The sequence below is a fragment of the Rana temporaria genome, chromosome 3 (assembly GCF_905171775.1).
Source record: "Rana temporaria chromosome 3, aRanTem1.1, whole genome shotgun sequence".
Lineage (NCBI taxonomy): Eukaryota > Metazoa > Chordata > Amphibia > Anura > Ranidae > Rana > Rana temporaria.
This window is the reverse complement of record NC_053491.1, coordinates 127731712-127753455: the sequence shown is the minus strand read 5'-3', so window position 1 is coordinate 127753455 and position 21744 is coordinate 127731712. Positions and strand designations below refer to the sequence as shown.

Sequence of the window (21744 nt, the reverse complement as noted above, 5' to 3'; positions counted from 1 at the left end):
AATAAATATGCAGAGTATATTTACATATTATAGCATGAGCTCTGTGGGACACACATGCATATAGTTCTGATTTAAAGAGCTTTTCCCTTAATAACAAGACATCTCATATTACATATATAGTTTAGAAGTTCCAGTCAAAAGCAAAACACTAGAAAAGGATTAGCCTGCTCATTCTACTAGGACTGATGACAGATGGGTTACCAAGAAAAGCATGTCACTTTGTAACCTGCAGGAACTTTATAGCAAATGGGATTTAACAGTGATCAAGAAGAATGGTACCATCTCAATCAAAACTGTCAAATCCTTCTGCGATTTACTGAACAACATTACAAAAAGTGTATAAATAATAATGTTTGCATGAAATAGTAGAGTAAATCATGAGCGGGCATTAATGGGCAGAGGAACTCCAAGATTTTATTAACATTCCTTACCTTTTTGCGCAATTTTCTAAAAAGCGGTTTCAAATATGATTCGGTTTGCTTCTGTGTGGCACTTGCCAGTTTACCATGCACGCTGCGTTTTACATAGTCATCTCTTGCATTCAACTCCTTTGCCCAAACACCTAGTAGAAACTAAGCAAGGATTTTGTTTACTCCACATTGCCATCTAGAGGTCAACTGAAAGCATACAATCATATTTCAACTGCAAACAAACAAACAAACAAACAAACAAACACACACACACACACACACAAGATATGGCAAAAAAAAAAAAAAAAGAAGAATTAAGAAAATTAGTTTCAAGGAAACATGAAAATCTGAGACCAGTAGGTAATGCTAAAAGTAAGATGTTGATATAATAAAGGTAAATAAAATAAACATCAGCAGGGTTTACAGAGAATTGTACAAGCATTTTATCTCCGTTTAGTAAAGTATATTCCCTATGCATGCTATGGTAAGCAGAGGAGGGTGGCGTCTGTTAGGATTAGATTATTTCAAAGTATTGCTATCCCAAGGGAATGTTATCTCATTGCAGGCCTGAAAGTAGAGAGCTTTTCCACTAGAGAAGTGGTCTCCAAACTGCAGTCTGGGAGCCAGATGTGGCCCTTTGCTTGCCTTTATCCAGCCTAGGGGTCCTTTTCCTCCCACTGATATAAGACACTATTCCTCCTGCCAACACCAAAATGGAGCACAATTCTTGCAACCGACATTAGCTAAGGGGCACCATTTACCCCCATTGATGCCAAGATGGGGCACTATTCCTCAAACTAACACCAAACGATGAGGCACTACTCCTTCCATCCAATTATCAAAAATTCATTGTTTACTCCCACTGACATCAGGACAATTTCAATTCCACAACGGCCACAGTCTGGCCCCCTTAAAGTCCGAAGGACAGTAAACTGGCCCTTTGCTTAGAAAGTTTGAAGACTCCTGTACAAGAGTCTAGGACAATAGAAGGGAGGGGGAGAGATTAAAGGGGTTGTAAACCTTTGTGCGTTTTCACCCCAATGCATCCTATGCATATAGGTGAAAAAACACCTTGTACTGAGCCCGTTTTACTTACCCGAGCCCTGAATCTCCATGGGCGCGATCACGCTTTGCTTTCCCCCAGCTCGTCGGCTCTTCATTGGATGATTGATAGCATCGCAGCCATTGGCTCCCGCTGTCGTCAATCAAATCAATGGCGCTGCATTCCGGGGGGGGCCTAGTCATACCCTTGGCGGCTATGGCCGCCGAGTGTATTACAACGGGAGCATGCCCGCAAGGTAACCACCTCGGGAGAGAGCATCCCAGAGGAGGTTAGCTCTTGCAAGGAGGAGCCGCCATGGGACCACAAAAGAGGAAGATCGGGGCCACTCTGTGCAAAACTAACTGCACAGTGGAGGCAAGTATGACTTTTTTTTTTTTTTAATCCGAACCTTTAGTATCCCTTTAAGATTATCGTATACGAAAATATAATTATGTTTTAAAGTCCCAAAACATTTTTCAAGCAATAAAAAGAAACCATATGTGAATGACTATAATTGAGCAGAATAAGTACTGCACTAGCATTAGACTACACTTTGAAACATCAGTGACACCTGCTCAGTTGAGGCCCTAATAACATCATCCCAACATGCCAAGCTAAACAAGAGCCAGTCATGTCAGCGGCCACTTAATGTAAGGATGCAGGAAAAAGAAGGCACGTATTTGTTCTGGCAAAAAGCATACACCAATGAGAAGTCCTGCAGTCAGAAGCTTATTAGAACTGAAAAGTGTGGGCTCTCCTACACACACCTGTCCAAATTTGAGTGGTAAGAAGCAGTCGCCATAGCTGAATATTGTATATCACATTCATACTATAATGATTGCATCTCAGATTTATACTCTAATGAGTAAGCCATAAAAAAAAAAAAAAGTAGATCATACAAGATCAGGCAGACATCCTCTAGCTATAGTTACCTTTAAGACTTTATTAATGGTATCCATATCTTTGTTGTCATCTCCTTGTCCAAGACACTCTCCCAAAGCCTGCATCACAAAGACAACAATTAATACTTTTACAGCATTAAACCAAAATGCTACACTGTAAATCTGAGTTTTCCGTACTAATGCATAGATGCATGCTAAAAGAGTTAAATATTAAAATTAGTTCCAGCTGATACACAGAGTGCTTCCCATCGCATAATGGAGTTAAAGCACTATTCATTTCAAACACCTGTTGTAGCTATTCTGGACGTCATTCAAATCCCCCTTTCCAGATGTTGGTATAAAATATGTGCAGTTCTTCGCTGTGAGAAGCCTGACGCCTTCTGGAAGGATTTAAACCTTTCGCTCAGAGCAGAAAGCCTACAGAGGTATGTTAAAATAAATAAAAAAATAAAGAATACCCTTGTGACCTTCAATGCTTTTTTTTTTATAACAGTGAAACAAGGACAAAAAGGGGGAAAGCTCGGAGCTAGTACATTTAATCTTAAAATGAAGTATGCCTTATTCTTGGCAGCAGTGGTAGTATTCGTTAAACCCGAATCCACATTTTTTTTACATTGTTTATTCGTAAAGCCACATTTATTTTTATTTATTTTTAAATTGCAATACACGGTTGAAGAGTTAGAACCTCTTTCTGGCTATTTTTGCTGTCCCCACTGTTGAGATGTATCCCCTCTATCCTACTAACCATTGTCTCCGATACAGAGAGTAATAGGAAATCTAGCATTTCTGAGTGGTCACGAGACCAGGAAGTGAGGTAAAATCTCCCAACTGGTAAACATGTTTTGGTAATAACAGAATATTCCCTAACTGGAGAGATCACCTCTAACTTTCTGCTGTGTCTCTTAGGGGAGGTGAAGAGAAATCCGCCTGATAGTACATGGACAAAAAAAAAAAAAGTAAATTGGACTTCACTAATCCCAGCTCTTCTCAAAAAAACTACAAACGTTTATTTGTGCAAACCTTTTATCACAAAAAGGCAAAAAAAAAAAAGTTAAATAATAAAAAAAAAAAGGTTAAAAAAAAAAAAAAAAAAATGATAGCTGGAGTTTGGCGTAATTTTCTAGTGCATCTATTACTATCCTCTTCCCAGACTGACAATTCTGCTGTTCAAAGATGTCTCTGTTGCTCCTCCATCCATTAGAGTGGACCCCCCCCCCCCTGTCTGGATTCTCAATATAGAATTTGCACTATAGATTTAATTCAAATCTATGAATGGAAGACAGGAAAATGAATCAAAAGTCTGCCGCCTCTGTTCATAGATTGTTTTTCATTCATAAGAGCTGGCACTATTGACAGGTCCCTCCGCTCTATTAACCCCCACAGCACAGTATGATTAAAGCAGGAGCCAGCAGCACAAGGAATATGTGGCATTGATTGCAAGTAATATCCATTGTACTTTTTTTTTTTTTACTAAACTTTAGCACTGCTTTAATGTTAGTGATTTTGCCATACTTTCACTTTACATACAGTTTATCTTTCTTAATGTCCAGATTCCTGTACAGAACTTTTTTTTTTGTTTATTATGCTACAACCAGGGCTTTTTTTCCCTGGCGGTACGCACCGGAACCGGTTACGCCACCTCTAAAGGAAGCGAGAGAGAACTTTTTCTCTTTCTCATTTACTTTACTAGGTCGCCAGCCGCAGTATAAGCTGGCAACCACTTAAGGTGAAACAGCTTCTGTAGGGCCGGCTGCATTCCTTACAGGAGTGATATCACTTGCACTCCGCCTCTTTGCAGACCGGATCGTTTGCTTCTTTTTTGTGCCAATCGCAGCTGTCAGAAAGACCTGCTGTACGATGTGCTAGCCTGATCAGTTAATTATTCAGTGTTGCTGGATGGAGGCTGTCTATTAACACTGCTTGGATATGGCGGCTGCCTGGCTGTCCCTTTTGCGGAATATGGGGGCTGTCCTTCCTGCGGCATATGGGGGCTGTCCCTCCTGCGGCATATGGGGGCTGTTGAAATCGTCTGCAAGTGTCTCTGGAGTTTCCTTTTGGTAAATGCTGGATATTTTCAACACTTTGTAAAATTTTACTAGGTTGCGTTTGTATTAACAAAATTACTTGTATAGCCCCCCCCCCCCCCAAATTATACTTGGTTCCCTGTTCTCTAAAGGGGGCAGTGCTAGGTGTGAAGGGGTGGAGAAAATGGGTGGTCCTAGGGGGTGGGTAGGAGCGGAGACAGGCGTGACCTAGGGAAGAAAGGCGAGTTCCTGCACCTTTTCTCTGAGGGAAAAAAGCCCTGGCTATAACTAGAACTTTCAAATAAGAGAGTTAAATAGAAGAGAAGAAATGGATAGACCACCATGAGAAATACATTTTTTTTAAAAAAAAGTTGTCATTTAGAACTATAGTCACTCAGTTTGAGATGCATTTAAGCTTTCGCCCCTTGCACACGGGTGCCATAATTTACTGATGCTTATGCTAGAACTTGTTGACAGAAGGTCTGAGTAAAAACCTGTGTAATATTAGGCATAGGCGAGTAAAGGTGCATAAGCATATAGGCGAGTAAAATTCTTCATTGCCAGTGTTGTAATATAATCATTTATACTCGTGTAAACATGTTTATATTGACGAGTAAACACACGCATGCATGTAAATTACCGCACTCACATTTAACATTTTCTATTTTTGTTTTACTGCTCTGTACGCAACGCTGTATAACCGATTATCATTATACAAAAAATTTGCTTTCATGAAGATCAGAATACTAGGCTTGAGTAGTAGTAGGCCCTAGTAGGCTTGAGTCCTAGTATTGTAGGACTGACACGTGATGCTGAAATGACTTTATGCCTCCCCCTCCGAGTCATTTTCTGTTAGTTGTTCTGCTCTATGACACGCGGGCGGCATGCTCACGTTGCCCGTGTTCAGTAAGGGCAAGAATTTTCCCAATATGGCAGGTATGACTACTGCGCGTTGGCCCACTACATCACTTCCACCATGCTTGGCCGGTGCATTTGCTTTCCGCTGGCGATGTCAAGAAGTGACGTCCAGCCACCATTCTCTAACTGAGGCTATGAGAGAGCTTGCGTTTTTCCTCTCCCTCTATTTTTAAACTGTGGAGTCTATTCAAGACAGGCAAGGATCACTTGACCACTTGCACTCCTTTACGACCACTCTGAGGGATGAGAACAGGGACCTGCCAGTCACCCTTGAGGGATGTTATCCAGCCGAGACAGGCTATTTTTTACCGTATGAGTGGGGGACTTGTGCCTGATCTCTCTTCCACCTGGGTGATACTGGAGTTCTGTCTTAACCCTTGCACTATAGATAAACCATATAGAACGAACACATATCTTTCTTTGTTCCTTCAGGATTCTTTGGCTGAACTTTGATCGGAGGGCAATTGTATTGGGCCCCTACAGCTAAAGAGACCTTCGCTGTTTTTGTCCTCTATGGGGTTTCCGTCCAGCCTTTAACATCTATGCTCTCCTTCCCCCCTGCATTCTCAGCAGCTGAATATCCTTCTCAGTGGGAAAAGGGGAACCAACTGGTTTCAATCTGATCCGTTACGATTAAGGTAAAATGTCTTATACACAGACAGTTTGATCCCTGTCTGGATGACCTGAATTATTTCTAAAAAAAACTTCTTATATACTCTAGGTAAAATCTCCCTTGTCTCTCTCCTATGGTCACACTATGTCTCATAAGCCTGGCATCTATTGGAATTTATGTACTCATTTGATTCAAGTTTTGATTTGTAAGCATCCAGTAGGTCCATCTTCTTTAATTCCATATTCTGATATCCATGAAAGAAAATATTTTGTATAATAAAAAGATAATTATAATGAAATATTTGTATAATTAGATATTTGCAAATGGTTATCTTTTAATCTATAGCATCAACTTCATGCGGGACTCTTAAGGCCCCGTACACACGACCAAACATGTATGCTGAAACTGGTCCGCGGGCCAGTTTCAGCATACATGTTCGGTCGTGTGTAGGCGCGAGCGGGCCGAATTCCAGCAAACATTTGCCCGCCGGGCCTTTTCCCAGCAGACAAATATTCCTGGACGTGTTTTAAAACCGTCCGCTGGAATCCTGCCCGCTCGGACATGTACGGTCGTCAGTACAGACCTACCGTACATGTCCGAGCGCCCGCCGTCCCTCGCATGCGTCGAATGACTTTGACGCATGCGTGGAAGCCTTTAAATGGCAGGCCCGCCCACGTCGCCGCGTCATCATCGCGGCGACGACGCGGACACGCCCCGCGTAACGTTTACGCGCGGACTTCTGTACGATGGTTAGTACGATGGTTAGTACAACCATCGTACAGAAGCCCTCTGACAGGCATGTACGGTGAAAACGGTCCGACGGACCGGTTTCACCGTACATGTTTGCTCGTTAGTACCCGGCCTAAGTCTTCCGAGGAAGCTCTTCTGTGTGAAACATGTAGAGTAGAAGTGGTTGCATTGTTGTACCAATCGTATGTTGGATGCGACAAATTTCTACTATTTTAAACAGTTATAAAACATTATTAAGTTTTATCTATTTGTGAGAAGTTGTTATCCTTTTTGGGCACCTTTAAAATCACTCTCTTTGTGTTCCCAAGTCTGTAACCATTTTGGATGTGGCTCCCATTTTGGCCTGTCACTGGCCAGAACCTTGTAGCTGTATAACTGATCTTTACTCAGTTGTGTACATGGTTCTATAGACAAAGAATTTAATTTCAAAATCAGTAAAAAAAATAAAAAAATGCAGCATTTTTTACTCCTGTGTGCAAGAGGTCTTAAAATTGTTCTAAACCCATTCTGTAGGCTTGTACCTACAGGTAAGCCTATCATAAGGCTTACCTGTAGGTACTATAAATATCTCCTAAACCTTCACGGTTTAGGAGACATGCACACTTCAAGAAGCTGGTGACGTCACCGGCACATATGCTCTGAAGGGATGGTATACCCGTGCTTTCCCTTCAGGAGCTCTGTGCTGCGGTCCACTACTCCCATGCGCAATGTTTCATAATGTGCCATTATGCGATGCATACTAACAGATTATACCTTTACTTTGCAGGGTTTTAAAAAAAATTGGCGCCGTTTACTTCCGCTTTAAACATTGCTTGCATTAAGGTATAAAGTGTTTAGGCATCGATTTTGTCCCCTCACCCTCCCTTATACTTACCTGAGCCCTTCATTCAATCCAGTGCTGTGCACATCTGCAGCTCTTCTCTTCACTTGCTTCTCGGTGGTTTCACAGGCTTTCTGAGGCAGAAGGACCTATTGGCTCCCACTATTGTCAAACCAGTGGCGAGTCCCGCTGTCTGTGTCAACGGATGCAGCAGTGGGGCTCAGGAGCATGCCCGTAGGTGTGCCCCCCTCCCCCCTATAGGAAGCACTTTCCTATTAGGGACACTAGCCCAAGAGGAGGAGCGCCAGCAGGGGACCCAAGAAGAGGTTCGGGGGTGATCTGTGCAATTCACAATTGCACAAAACAGGTAAGTATGACATGTTTGTTACTAAAAAAAAAAAAATCCTTTACAACCACAGAAGTTCTACACATATAGCTAGATTCAGGTAGATGGGCGCATCTTTGTGCCGGCGTAACGCAATGTATATGCGCTACGCCGGCATAAGTCAGAGAGCAAAATAGATGATTCACAAAGCACTTGCTCTCCAATTTGCGCCGGCCGAACCTAAATATGTAGGCGTAAGCCGATGTAAGTGTTAGTGGGTGTGAACTTATGCAAATGATGCCCTGAGCCTGGTGCAGTGGATTACGCCCGGCCTATCTTCAACGGAGCATGCGCAGTGATGTCGTCGTTTGCTCGCTGCCTTGTGCGCATGCAAGTTAGGCCGGCGTAGAAAAGTTGCGTCGGTCGGAGGAAGCCTATTTTCAGGTGTATCTTGGTCTGTGGGTACGGAACAAAAATGCGCCGGCATATTTATGCTTACGCCGCGTATCTGTAGATAGGCCGGCCTAACTCTTTCTGAATCCACCTAATAATTTCTTCCTAATAATTTCTTCTTTAGGAGACCACTGGCACAATATAGCCCATTTAATTTCTACTTTTACTATTTACAACTTCATAGAGACTCTTGGAATATGCTTCTTCTTATGTATTCAAGGAAATCTACAACACATCTTTAGATCAACTTATTCAGTCTTTAGAATACATCAGAGAAACACTCCTCAGCTACAACTCCCCAGTACATAAGTCATTCAACATCCATAATGGTAACACAGCTGTGAACAGCAAAGTATATTTATGAAGAGAAATCTTCATATTCTGTTCCAAAAATTGGGTGAGAAACAAAGTTAAGATAATGTGTCCTAATATCATTGTTGGCAGTCAGTTTCCCCAGCAGGGTCTTATTTCATCTCCGTGTAGTCATCCATAAAGCACTCCAGAGACTATCTTGAATCAAAATACTAATGCTTTGTGCAAGAGAAGAGAGGAATATGGACATTTACTGATGTAATGGTTCTTGGAATGGGTAAGTCCTCATAAAAATTGAACATCTGTTTCAGCTAAAACAAGAGATATAGTGAATAGCAATTGTCACCCAAGGAAAGCATCACAGCCACATCAACCCTGTAAAGGTACTCAATGTACAAAAGGCCCTATACCAGTCTTGGTATGGTGTACCTAGTTTACCTGTAAACGGTTACATGAAAAATATCAGTAAAACAGCACTGAATAAATTTCATGAGACAGGTAGCCAATATGCCTAAAAAATACCACCAGTACCTAACTTTCTAAACATTTTGTTGCAAATATAAAAATATGTTCCCTGGCTCCCTAAAAGTAGCTCATGGGCCAACATACCTGGCTTCTAATTTGTCCATTCTTTGAGTATTTTTTTTTAATTTTACAAAAGAAAAAAAAATGTTATTTAAAATTTAAAGATATTAAAGAAGGAAAGAGTAGTAAAGTAATAGCGGAGAGGTTAAATAGTAAGAGGGTTGTGGCGAGTTGAGTGGGGAGCGTAAAAGTCCCAAAGAGTTTATCAGTTGATATAAAAGGTTAATCAACAGTCTCTAGTATGGAAGAGTGCTCTGTAATTAATAAAGGATAACATGGTGATGGCAGTCGTAAAACAGCTGATCTAGCACGCGGCTAGCTAAATGGGCAACACTGCCTGGATCTCAAAAGAGAGTTTAGGGGGGGTAGTCGAAGACCAGGAGAATGCCGATCTGTCCCAACTGCTTAGGTCCAGGTAAAATTGGAGGTCCAGCTTGTGTTTTTTTAGTGAATATACTGTAGGTCTAAATCGGTTAACTGGTAGTTGGATAGTAGTTGTACATGTGAGCTTTACGTTTCTAGGCAAAGGGCACAAGTGGCAAGCACATCTGAAGGAGGTATGAGGTTAGGCACAAAGGACTTAGAATAGTTGATTTTAAAATTTAAAGAGATGTGGGAACTCATCATGCTGCTAGAAAGTGGGGGATAATGATCTGGGGTGAGGGCTCTATAGTAGTGTACGGTTTTGTCCATCAAGGACTGGGCTTTTATCTGGTTAAAAGTTCAAAGATTTTGCATCCTGGCAGGTTGGAAAAATGGTCTTGAATAATGTCGGGCATCTGTATTTGAACAGAAACCCAAAGATTTTGGCTTGCCTCTGGAAGAAGGCAGAGGGAGTTCGTTTTTGGATTACAATTTATAGAACTGTATATAGCAGGCCTTGAATTAGGAGTCTTCTGATGCAGAGCGCAAGATTTCTCCTGCATCTCTAATATTTTCAATTGCATATATCCTAAGATTTTCACTTCATTGTTTTGAATGGTTGAAGGTTTTTGAATGTCACGTATTTTTCATTTTTTTTACGTTTATTGTTTTATTCATTTTGATTCAATTTCCAGCGCTACACTGTTTTTTTTACTTGTTATCAAGGTTTTAGTGTCTAGCTGCAGGATCCCTCAGGGATTATTAATATTACCCTCAGAGACTATTAATATATTTTTCACTTTATTTCACATATCTTTTACTAAGCGCAAATTTTCCTCTTTCCCTTTCCCCTTTTACACAAACATTATATATTATTTTAAAGCAGAGGCCCTAGAGAATAAAATTGGTGGGTTTTACAATTTTTTATTTTACATGGTGTTTGTGCAGTGGATTTTCAAATGCAATTTTTGGGGAAATGTTTATGAATTTTAATGCAAAAACCACAATACATACCGTATTTGCCAGTGTATAAGGCGACCGTGCATATAAGATGACCCCCTAATTTTACAGATTAAGATTTTTTTCTTTGTACTCGCTGTATTAGACGACCCCCATTTCGATGCTTCATATTTCTTTCTTGTGGAGCCATATTCTTCTTCATTCTTGCTGCAGCTGGAGCCAATCACGGCGAGCAATGTATTCTAATAATGAATACAAAGCCTGCTTGGATTGGCAGAGGCTGCAACATCATCAGCCCACGCCTCTCTGACTCTCAAAGCTAATCCGAGCAAGCTACTGTATGTATGTATGTATGTATGTATGTATGTATGTAGCCTGCTCGGATTGGCAGAGGTTGTTACCCCAATCTGAGCAAGCTCTGTATTCATTTGAATACATCGCTCACCGGGATTGGCTAAGCGGCATATACTCTACATACAGTATTATAGCACATCCAGCAGGCATCCAAGCAGCTGACCCGGAGTACAAGACGACCCCTGCTTTTTGGCCAGTTTTTATAAGTGTAAAAGGTAGTCCTTATACGCCAGCAAATACAGCAACACAATTTTTTTTGTAAAATATAAAAGATAATGGTATGCCCAAGTGAACAGATACCAAACAGGTCGTGATTTAAAATTGTGCATGCCCGTGCAATGGCGTTAAACGCCATAAATTTTACAATCCATAGGCAACGCTTTAAAAGCTTTTACAGGTTACCATTCTAGATTTAAAGAGGAGGTCTGGCACTAGATTTACTGCCCACGACTGGCGTTCGCCGTGATGCCTCATGTGTGGGACGATCGCTGTTTGTGTGCGTGTTTATGTCTTTGCACATAAAACACAGGACGGGGGCACTTTAATTTTTTTTTATTATTAATTTATTCTTTTTATTTTTACACTGTTGATTTGGGGAAAAAAATTGATTATTTTTATTGCGGTCACAAGGAATGTAAATATCCTTGTGACCACAATAGACATGTGACTGATGAGCCTGCAAATCCTTCCTCTGCACTGTTACTATAGTGGAGAGCTGCTCAAAGCCCATCCCAGCTTTGTTAGAGCTCCTGATCAGCCGCTGCTTGTTAAAGCAGTACAGCAGCTAGATAGCTGCTAGGATTCATTTTACAAGAAACCTGACGGCCGACTCTAAAAATACCGGGAGAATGCCTGATCATCATCCCAGTATAACCACCAAAAGTCTTCTCGGGTCCCCTGCCAGCTCTTCTGGCTCCTCCCCCAGCTCATACAGGCTCCCCCTCCCAAGCCGAGCTCTGTGTGCCCATTGACACCCACAGTGCGGCTCAACCCCACCTCATAGCCCCTTCTCACTGGCTGTGATTGACACCAGCACCAATGGCTCCTGCGGCTGTCTTTAAGCCAATGAGGAGAGAGAGAAAGCAACTATGCTGCTCTCATGCACAACACTGATTGACATAGGGTTGAGGTAAGTATATGGGGGGGTTGGGGGGGAAGCTGCACACAGTTTTTTTTTTACCTCAATTGGTAGTTAACTGCAGCTGCATCACAAACTTACCTTAGAACGAAGCCCTTCAGCGATGCACTGTCACTGCTGAGTGGGCTTTCATTTTCCCCCAGTCTTCCTTCCGTGTTTGCGGCCCCCTTCTACATGAGTGACTGGGAGCGCGATGACGCGGAAGCCACTGTTTACAGCACTGGCTTTGAAGGTTCGGCACTGTATGCTCGACCTTCAGAGAGCATGTGCTGGTGACGTCACCAACAGCATGAACTCTTAAAATATCCTAAATATTGCTAAAGTTTAGGAGATTATCACAGTACCTACAGGTAAGCCTTATTATAGGCTTACCTGTAGGTAAAAGTGGCGAATCAGAGTTTACGACCACTTTAATGCATACAATAAAAAAAAAAAAACACACCTTTCTGCTTTTAGAACCACTTTAAAGGAACCTACAGCAACTAGAATGGAGCAACCATTTACTAGCGAACTATTGCAAAGACAAGAGTAGACAAAATCACTAGTATTTAAGCAGAGTCAGTGCAAATGAGATGCAGTGGGGGTTTTAAGTAGTCATAGAAAAAAATATTGCATTTTTAACAAAGGTAATTCAGTCTTTAGTAGCTCTAAACACAGTTAACTATCATGCATTACTGACCACCAATGCTCTTTGTGCTTGGTTGGTAGACATACCAAAGCCCAACAGCAGTTTTTCTTAAGAGGAATAAGCATCATGGCTGTCTGTGTTCATTATTTTAAAGTAGGGAATGGATCAAATCTTAGGAGATCTGACATTAGCATAATGTACATGTGTTGATTGCAATGCAGAGTATAGTACACACCTCCAGCTCCTCAATTGTAGTATTTTCCTCATGGACTTTCAGGTCATTCTGTGTATCTTCTTCTGTCTGTTCTTGACCAGCTACAATCTCATGAAGATACTGCTGGTCAATCTTATCCAGAGCAGCCTTCAAGTCATTTCGTAAGCCCTAGTAGACAAGATCAATACAAGAGAAACATTTAAGGCATTGCTCAGAAATAAACATTTAAATGAATTTAGTGCTGAATGCCAAGGTGCTAAATACAGTGAATTGTCAGACTGAGAAAACGGATAGTAAAAAGTGAGAAAACAGCACCCTCTGGCGTTTACAGCACACATGTAGAAGAGATTAGCCAAACTGTCAGTGTGTATAAATCGCAGACACTCAGAGGTGCTTCCACATAACTATAGCAATTCCCACCACAAAAGTTAGGGCATTTATTAGTAACAAACCTGTCAGGCTGAGGTCAGACATACCCCTTCTCACAACTTTTGTTTAATAGGGAGACTGCTCATCATAGTCACTGACGAAAAAGTGACTGTGGTCACCGGATCCCCAGTTGGTTTGTTCAGGCTCTGTTGGACGACCTGCCTCCGGGTCCCCCTCAATCCTACTCCCCAATCAAACGGCACCCAGCCTGGGATCCTTTCAATAGAACCGGGAACCCAGCCAGTCACTGGGGTCCCCTTGTACCTCCGGATGAGGTTCCAAGTAGTCTGCAATTATGGCCAGGTGGGCCACGCCGGCGGGGTCCATTGGTGCGCGCACCCTGAATGTGGATGCAGCACCTGGAACGAGGACCCTGCAAAGATTTTAGAACACATGACACCTGTCACAGATATACTCCTCTCCAGCACGCCCCGCGAGGGAAAAGCTCCTCTGATTGGCTGCTGGAGAAACTTACTCTGCCAGAACCCCTCTGGCGCCAACTGCTGGTCAGGGATGACATTGCATCCCTGGACCACAGACTGACCTAGTGGACATTTCTGGGATGACAGAAGTCCCAAAATTTAGACAAATAGTGAATGGGAGCAAGGTAACTCTCCCATTCCCCACTAACTTTAGCGTAGTGCCCATACTGAAAGTAAGGGGGCGCTACACACTAAAACCTGAAGTAATACACCATGCATATATACTATAATTGCTTAATATATATATATATATATATATATATATATATATATATATATATATATATATATATATATATATATATATATATATATATATATATATATATATATATATATATATATATATATATTTGTTCATGGAAAACATTTACCTCAGTTGAGGTTAGTAGTTGCCTCCAACTAATGATTCTGATATGCCCCGCCAAAACTGGGTGCTGTAAATTGATTTTTATAAGCAGATATATGCCCTCCTGGATTACAAAATACTGCAGTATATTAGCAGAACATTTTTAATGCTTGGGACAAATGCTGTGCCAAGCATGTCTATGGTCCTGTCACACAGACTGACAAGAAGCATCTATTTATATAGCGAGACAAACCATATGCACCGATTCACACCTCAGATTTCATTGCCGATTGCGACTTTAAGAAAAGTCTACACAAGTCGCAATGAAATTGGGAAAAGGTAGTACAGAATCCTTTTTAAAAGTCGCTGCGACATGAATCTTGGCAATTTAAACAGTTCCATTACAGGCAAAGCAGTGCGCATCGCTGGCAAAACGCACGACAAATCACACTTTCTATGCCCCCTTTTAATATTATACTTTGATCAAAGAGGGTTTACATTTTTAAATAAAATTAAACTTTAAATGAAACCTGTATTATGAAAATATAGGGGATAACATTCCTGGCTACTTTTTCAGATGTTGTTCCAACAACTCCATTACTTTCTAGGGCTTTAAAATGGTATATGCTGGCTGATCGGGACATCCGATTAAAGTCATTGGGCCAGATTCACACATGTTAGCGGATCTTTAGATGTGATTTAAGATCCGCCGCCGCAATTTTTTAAAGCAAATGCCAATTCACAAAGCACTTACCTCAAAACTTGCGGCTGCGTATCTTAAATCCCCCGGCGGAATTCAAATTCCGCGGCTAGGGGGAGTGTAGTATTTAAATCAGGCGCGTCCCCGCGCATGCGCCGTCCGCAAATTTTCCCGGCGTGCATTGCTCCCATTGCATTGGTTTCGGCGTGAGCGTAACTTGCGTCCAGCGCTTTTGTGAATCGACATACGCAAACGCCGTAAAATTTCAAAATTCGACGCGGGAACGACGGCCATACTTAACATTGGCTGCGCCTCATAGACCCAGGGGTAACTATACGCCGGAAAAAGCCGAACGCAAACGACGTAAAAAATGCATTTTTCTCATCTACAGTTAACTTAAAATGCAAACATGTTTCTAAAAATGAATGGACAATTTGGTGAATAGCGAGAACATGGGAATTTTGATTGGACATCCTTATTTTACGTCTCAGTCTTGCTCTCATTAATTTAGCAATCGTCGTGACGTTAAAGATCTAATTTCCGAAAAGTTTTAGTCCTCCTAAAAAGCAAAATACAGTAAAACCTTGGTTTGAGAGTAACTTTGTTTGAGAGCATTTTCAAGACGAGCAAAATTTTAATAAAATTTTACTTGATATACAAGCCATGTCTTGATAGAAGAGTAGCGTCATGTCACAACAGAGTATAAAATAGAAGAGAGGCGCCTCCAAGTGTAGCAATATGGTCATAGGTGTGCGCAGCCTATTGGATTAGGGTGTGCACCCCAAAGCTTAAACACATGCTACAGAGGCGATTTAGTTCGCATGTGCTGCGCTATATAAGTTTCTCACTCACTCACTGATCACTCACTGTGTTCACTCAAAGGGAAGGGGCCAGTAAATCACATATTTACAGACCCCCTTCCCTACTCATCCTAGAACATCCCCCTATGTGTTCCGGTGAGAGAGAAGGGAAGCCGGAAGCACTGTAGGGGAAGAGGAGCAGGGCAGTAGGGGAAATCTGTGCTGTACAGTATGATTAGGGTGTGCCTGGGCACAGGCCTATGAATATGGTTACATTTAATGAAGGTACAACATTTAGCAACTTATTGCTACAAAGGCGCCTCTCCTCTTTTATATTCTGTAGCTCCTGCTGGATTTTGCTTCTAATCCCCTTGTGGAGGCTTCCATTTGTGGATGGACATTTTATGGTTACACAACTTATCGCATTGCTATAATCTTTTTATATGGACTATAAACTGACAGACTTATGAATAAATGGTTGTGAAACTAATCATTTGAGTTTCCATTATTTCTTATGGGGAAACTCTCTTTGATATAAAAGTGCTTTGGATTACAAGCATGGTTTCTGGATCAAATCATACTTGCAATCCAAGGTTTTACTGTACAAAAATGTCTGAGCTCTCCCTAAAATAACCTTAATCACAGCTGCTGTACAAATTACTGAATATTAAAAAAAATATATTAAATAGTTAAAAATGAATAATTCAGACCATAATGCATAAAATCAAGAGTCCATTAAAGTGGTTGTAAACCCGTAATACAGTGAGAAAAAAAGTATTTGATCCCCTGCTGATTTTGTACATTTTCCCATTGACAAAGAAATGATCAGTCTATAATTTTAATGGTAGGTTTATTTTTAGAGAGAAACAGAACAGCAATATCCAGAAAAAATGCATTTAAAACAAGTTATAAATGGATTTGCATTTTAATGAGCGAAATAAGTATTTGATCCCCTATCAATCAGCAAGTTTTCTGGCTCCCAGGTGTCATCTATACAGGTAACAAGCTGAGATTAGGAGCACCCTCTTAAAGGGAGTGCTCCTAATCTCAGCTTGTTACCTGTATCAAAGACACCTGTTCACAGAAGCAATTAATCAGATTCCATTCTCTCCACCAAGAGCTGTCCAAGGATGTCAGGGACAAGATTGTAAATCTACACAAGGCTGGAATGGGCTACAAGACCATCGCCATACAACTGGGTGAGAGGGTGACAACAGTTGGTGCGATTATTTACAAATAGAAGAAACGCAAAATAACTGTCAATCTCCCTCGGTTTGGGGCTCCATGCAAGATCTCACCTCTTTGAGTTTCAATGATCATGAAAACGGTGAGGAATCAGCCCAGAACTACACGGGAGAATCTTGTCAATGATCTCAAGGCAGCTGGGACCATAGTCACCAAGAAAACAATTGGTAACACACTACGCCGTGAAGGACTGAAATCCTACAGTGCCCACAAGGTCCCCCTGCTCAAGAAAGTACATGTAGAGGTCCGTATGAAGTTTTCTAATGAACATCTGAATGATTCAGAGGAGTACTGGGTGAAAGTGTTGTGGTCAGATGAGACCAAAATCAAGCTCTTTGGCATCAACTCAACTCACTGTGTTTGGAGGGGGAGGAGGAAGGCTGCATATGACCCCAAGAACACCATCAAACATGGCGGTGGAAACATTATGCTTTAGGGGTATTTTGTGCTAAGGAGACAGGACAACTTCACTGCATCAAAAAGGGACGATGGACAGGGCCAGGTACCGTCAAATCTTGGGTGAGAACCTCCTTCCCTCAGCCAGGGCATTAAAAATGGTTCATTGATGGGTAATCCAGCATGACAATGACCCAAACCACATGGCCAAGGTAACAAAGGAGTGGCTCAAGAAGAAGTGCATTAAGGTGGCCTAGCCAATCTCCAGACCTTAATCCCATAGAAAACATGTGGAGGGAGCTGAAGGTTCAAGTTACCAAACGTCAGCCTCGATCCTTGGAGAGGATCTGCAAAAAGGAGTGGGACGCAATCCATCTTGAGAGGTGTGCAAATCCGGTGGCCAACTAGAAGAAACGTCTGACCTCTGATTGCCAACAAGGGTTTTGCCACAAAGTACTAACTCATGTTTTGCAAAGGGGTCAAATATTTTATTCAAACATTAAATTGTAAATCAATTTGTAACTTTTTTGAAATGCATTTTACTGGATATTTTTGTTGTTCTGTCTCACTGTTAAAATAAACCTGCCTTTAAAATGTATAGACCATTATTTTTCAGTGGGCAAACATGCAAAATCAGCAGGGGATCTCTCTGTATATACCCAGTGAAGTGACTCGCTTCAGGTAATACACGGATGAAACAAATCCTCCCACATAGGTCATAACTGTTTACATGCAGTCTTTTCTTTGCTACATCCATTCATCTAGTCCAGAATTTATAAATCTAGTCTGAGCTTGGTCAGAAAGTGGGCGGAGAGTTGAAGTCACTCTGCAGAGCTTAGCAAGGACAGCTCTGAGAGTTGATTGGACAGAAGAGACCACCCCCAACTTCACACAGAAACAGAGCCGAGACCATCACTCACAGGCTTATTTGTCGTCGCCCCCCCCCCCCCACCTCCTCAGGTGCCACATTTGGCACCTTACGGGGGGAGTGGGTACCCGTTATTGACAACTACCCATCACTCACTTCAGGGACCTGCGCCGCAACGACCTCCGTCCCCCTCCTCCTTTTTCCACTGCCAGGCCAGTTCGAAAGAGCAGCGCGCTCCGCGCATGTGAATTAGGGAACCGGCTGTGAACCCGAAAGGCTTTGCTGCCGATTTCCCTAACCTCGAATGGTGGCGGTTGCAGCACCCTATAGCCGATCGCAAAATCGGCTGGGGTGCTGACATTGTGGGATCGATGAACAGGTAAGTGTCCCAAAATTAAAAGTCAGCAGCTACAGTATTTGTAGCTGCTGAATGTCATTTTTTTGGCAGGGGGGCAGAACTCCTCTTTAAGTGCTCTGGGTTGAGACAAGTACACACTATAGAGGCATATGCTTTGTTTATTATTCACATCTGGATGTTTACAACCACTTTAAAAATCAACACATGAATGCACTAAAAAATATATCTAAATAATGTATAACAAAGTATGCTGTGCAAATCAATAAAAGTGCATCAAATCAATACATCCTTAGTTCATATAATTGTTCAGTAATAATTAAAAATAACTCAATAAAACTGGAAGTACTGGTCTGAAACATTAGATATGAATGCGATTACCCTGTTTAAAAAAAAAAAAAAAAAAGTACCTTGTTCACTTCTGGAGCAAGAATCTCTATTTTCCTCAAGCGCTGGAAGCTATCATAATCAGTTTCCCCATAAAGTCGAATTGGTTCACCTCTTTCACGCAGTCTACGTATCACCTAGAATGGGAAGAGATATTACAAGTGAGCTTCACTTATAAAATCATGACAACAACTAGACACAAAAGACAAGAACACATGGCATGGACTTTTATCCCTGTAAATGCAATATACTGTTTAAAATTCTTAAAGACATGGGTTCACCAGCCTGAGATAAAACTGATCACAATACAGATGGTGAGTTGCTCATAAGGATGAGCAGTTACAAATAGCAAAACATTTAAAAAAGTCAGTAGGCAATAATGGTGAAAAATAAATCTGATTAGTGGTAGTGTATTATCACACTATTATTTATTGCATAAAGTCTCTATTTTACAGATTGAAGTGCCTAAAAGATCAAATACAAATCTGAGAACCGATTATGGTTTTCAAAAGGATTCACAATTTCAGTGTCTTTATTTCTAAACATTTGGGGGGAGGATCACTTCAACTGTAGCTGTATCCTGTATTTCCAGAAAAACTACATCTATACAGTGAGTAAGCTTGTACTCCATGATACATTTTTTTAAAGAAAATGTCCTGACACACTTGTATTATCTTTATTAATCAGAAAAGGCCCTCTTCAATTTCATTTCACACGGTCACAAGGATCTGACTTTACCACAAAGCTTGTTCTGGCACTTTGTCACTTTGTAAAGTGCTGCGTAAACTGTTGGCGCTATAGAAATCGTGTATAATAATCAGGGCTGTGGAGTCGGTAGATAAATGTTCCGACTCCTCAGTTTTATGTACTTCCGACTCCGACTCCCCGACTCCGACTCCTCTGTATTAATATGCAAATGTATTTTATACATTCCTTGAGGGAAAGAAACGCAACCTACCACAGGACTACTGGCTGGGAAGCCATCAGTCTACTGTATTGCACAGTTTAAGCAAAAGACAAACACAATGAAAACAATCAAGTGGCTGGATAGTAGCAGCAGGCATAAACATCAGGAACAGGATCTTTACCAGTTCAAAAATACAAACCACATTATTTGGTTGTTTTAGAACAAAAACAAAGCTTATCTATAATGAACCAAAAACAAAATCTGCAAAACCTAGAAATGGTTTATATTAATCTTGAAATGTAGTTATAGGCTTAGCAAATGCAAATCAATTCAATGTAGAGTTCTAAGGAAGAGAATTGCCTCTGCCAGATCCTCTTTCATAGAGGCTCTTAAGTCAGACTTTATTATTTTTAGGGCTGAAAATAATCTTTTGACACCGACTTGGGTGGGTGGCATTGCAGTAACTATTCTGGCCACATCACTAACGATCTCTGGATAAACAAGGATGGCTTCTTCAACAGTAAGTTTTGATGAGCGATCATACTTTTCAACTTCTTTTAGTGCTTTATAAAACTCCTGTTGGAATTTTTTTATTTGGACACTTACTGGTTCTCTAACATGCGTTCCCTGTAAAAGCAGAACACAACACTATGGAAAGTATAAGTATTGCAGCTCCTAATTGTGCGTTGCGTGCCATATAGTGAAGCACATGAAAAGCATGCTTCTTCAGGTCACTTAACGTCTTCGTTTTGCGGTTACGTGAGGCACTGCATGCATTGGTCTTTATTCTTACAGTAGAGAAGTCATTAATTATAACTTTTTGTGAATTGGGACATTTAAACTTGCTTTTTTTTTTTTTCTAATTCCAATCTAAATTTAGTAGGAGTCGGAGTCGGTGCATTGTTTGCCGACTCCGACTCCAGGTACCCAAAATTTCCCCCGACTCCGACTCCACAGCCCTGATAATAATAATAAATAATAAGCTAGAAAATTACTTATAACCTCCAAACATTATACATTTTTTTTTTTTAGCAGAGACCCTAGGTCTCAACCTTTCTAGTGTCACGACCCCTTGATAAAATTTCCCAAGTTGTGGGGACCCCCAACAGTAAAATTATTTTTGTAGCCTGGGTTGTCAGCACCCAAGACAAGTAATTTGGGCCCCTAACTTACGGACATTTAGTGCTCCCTGAGTCCCTTCCACTCGTACTGTATTAAAACCCCTTGTGGTACATTTTAGGATGTACTGTACCACTCTGTTCTCTCTCCTCTTTTTTCTTCCCCTTCTTTTCCTCTCCCTTTCATGTATTCTCAATTTTTATTCCTTCCCTTACTCTCCTTGGTGGGGGGGGGGGCGTGAATGGGATGAGTGGCAGTGCTGGCGAGGAGTTGGGATGAGTGGCAGTGCTGGCGAGAGTTTTGATCAGCCAACTTGGGTGCTCTTGATCAAGGTCATCTGCTGATCTGAGATCTGTAGTGAGACTTTTAACGGCAACTATAATCACAGGTAGTGTTACTCACTGTGTCCCCGGCTTGACTGTGTCTTTGTGTTTGCGGTGTCTCGTAGCAATGACACCTATGCCGAAATCAGGAGATAGGGTCTCCTCCAGACCCTCCCACTTCACATTCCTCACCAGTCCTCTAGTTTCTGCCCCCCAGCTATGCCATGAACTGAATGGGTGGCTGTGTAGAGGCTGAAAGAGCGGTACAGGCTTCAGGAACAGCCCAGGATTCGGTGACCCCTGGCAAATCATTCATTTTGAAATGGTAACATACCACTGTACTTTGGCATGCTTTAAAAGTTACTTGTTACTTACTTGTTTACAGTTACAGGGGAGGTCTAGTGCTAGAATTATTGTCCCTGCGCTAATGTTTATGGCGATACCTCACTTGTAGAGCGAATACAATTTACATATGCGTGCGTGACCTATGTATGCGTTCACTTCTTTTTTTTTTTTTAATACTGTCCCTTTATTTTTTTGATCACATGTACTCCATTACAAGGAATATAAACA

At 41.3% G+C, this 21744-nt stretch overlaps 1 protein-coding gene across 2 annotated transcripts in view; it reads right to left on the bottom strand.

Moving 5' to 3' along the window:
* Nucleotides 1-21744, bottom strand: part of PRPF18 (pre-mRNA processing factor 18) — a 74607-nt gene that overhangs the window by 15196 nt on the left and 37667 nt on the right. For both annotated transcript variants that reach the window (XM_040343413.1, XM_040343414.1), the window contains 4 exons: nt 18846-18959; nt 12833-12979; nt 2385-2453; nt 432-572 (listed from right to left, as the gene is read on the bottom strand). In XM_040343413.1, the coding sequence (XP_040199347.1) occupies nt 432-572; nt 2385-2453; nt 12833-12979; nt 18846-18959 (471 nt within the window). The remainder of the gene's footprint in view (nt 1-431; nt 573-2384; nt 2454-12832; nt 12980-18845; nt 18960-21744) is intronic.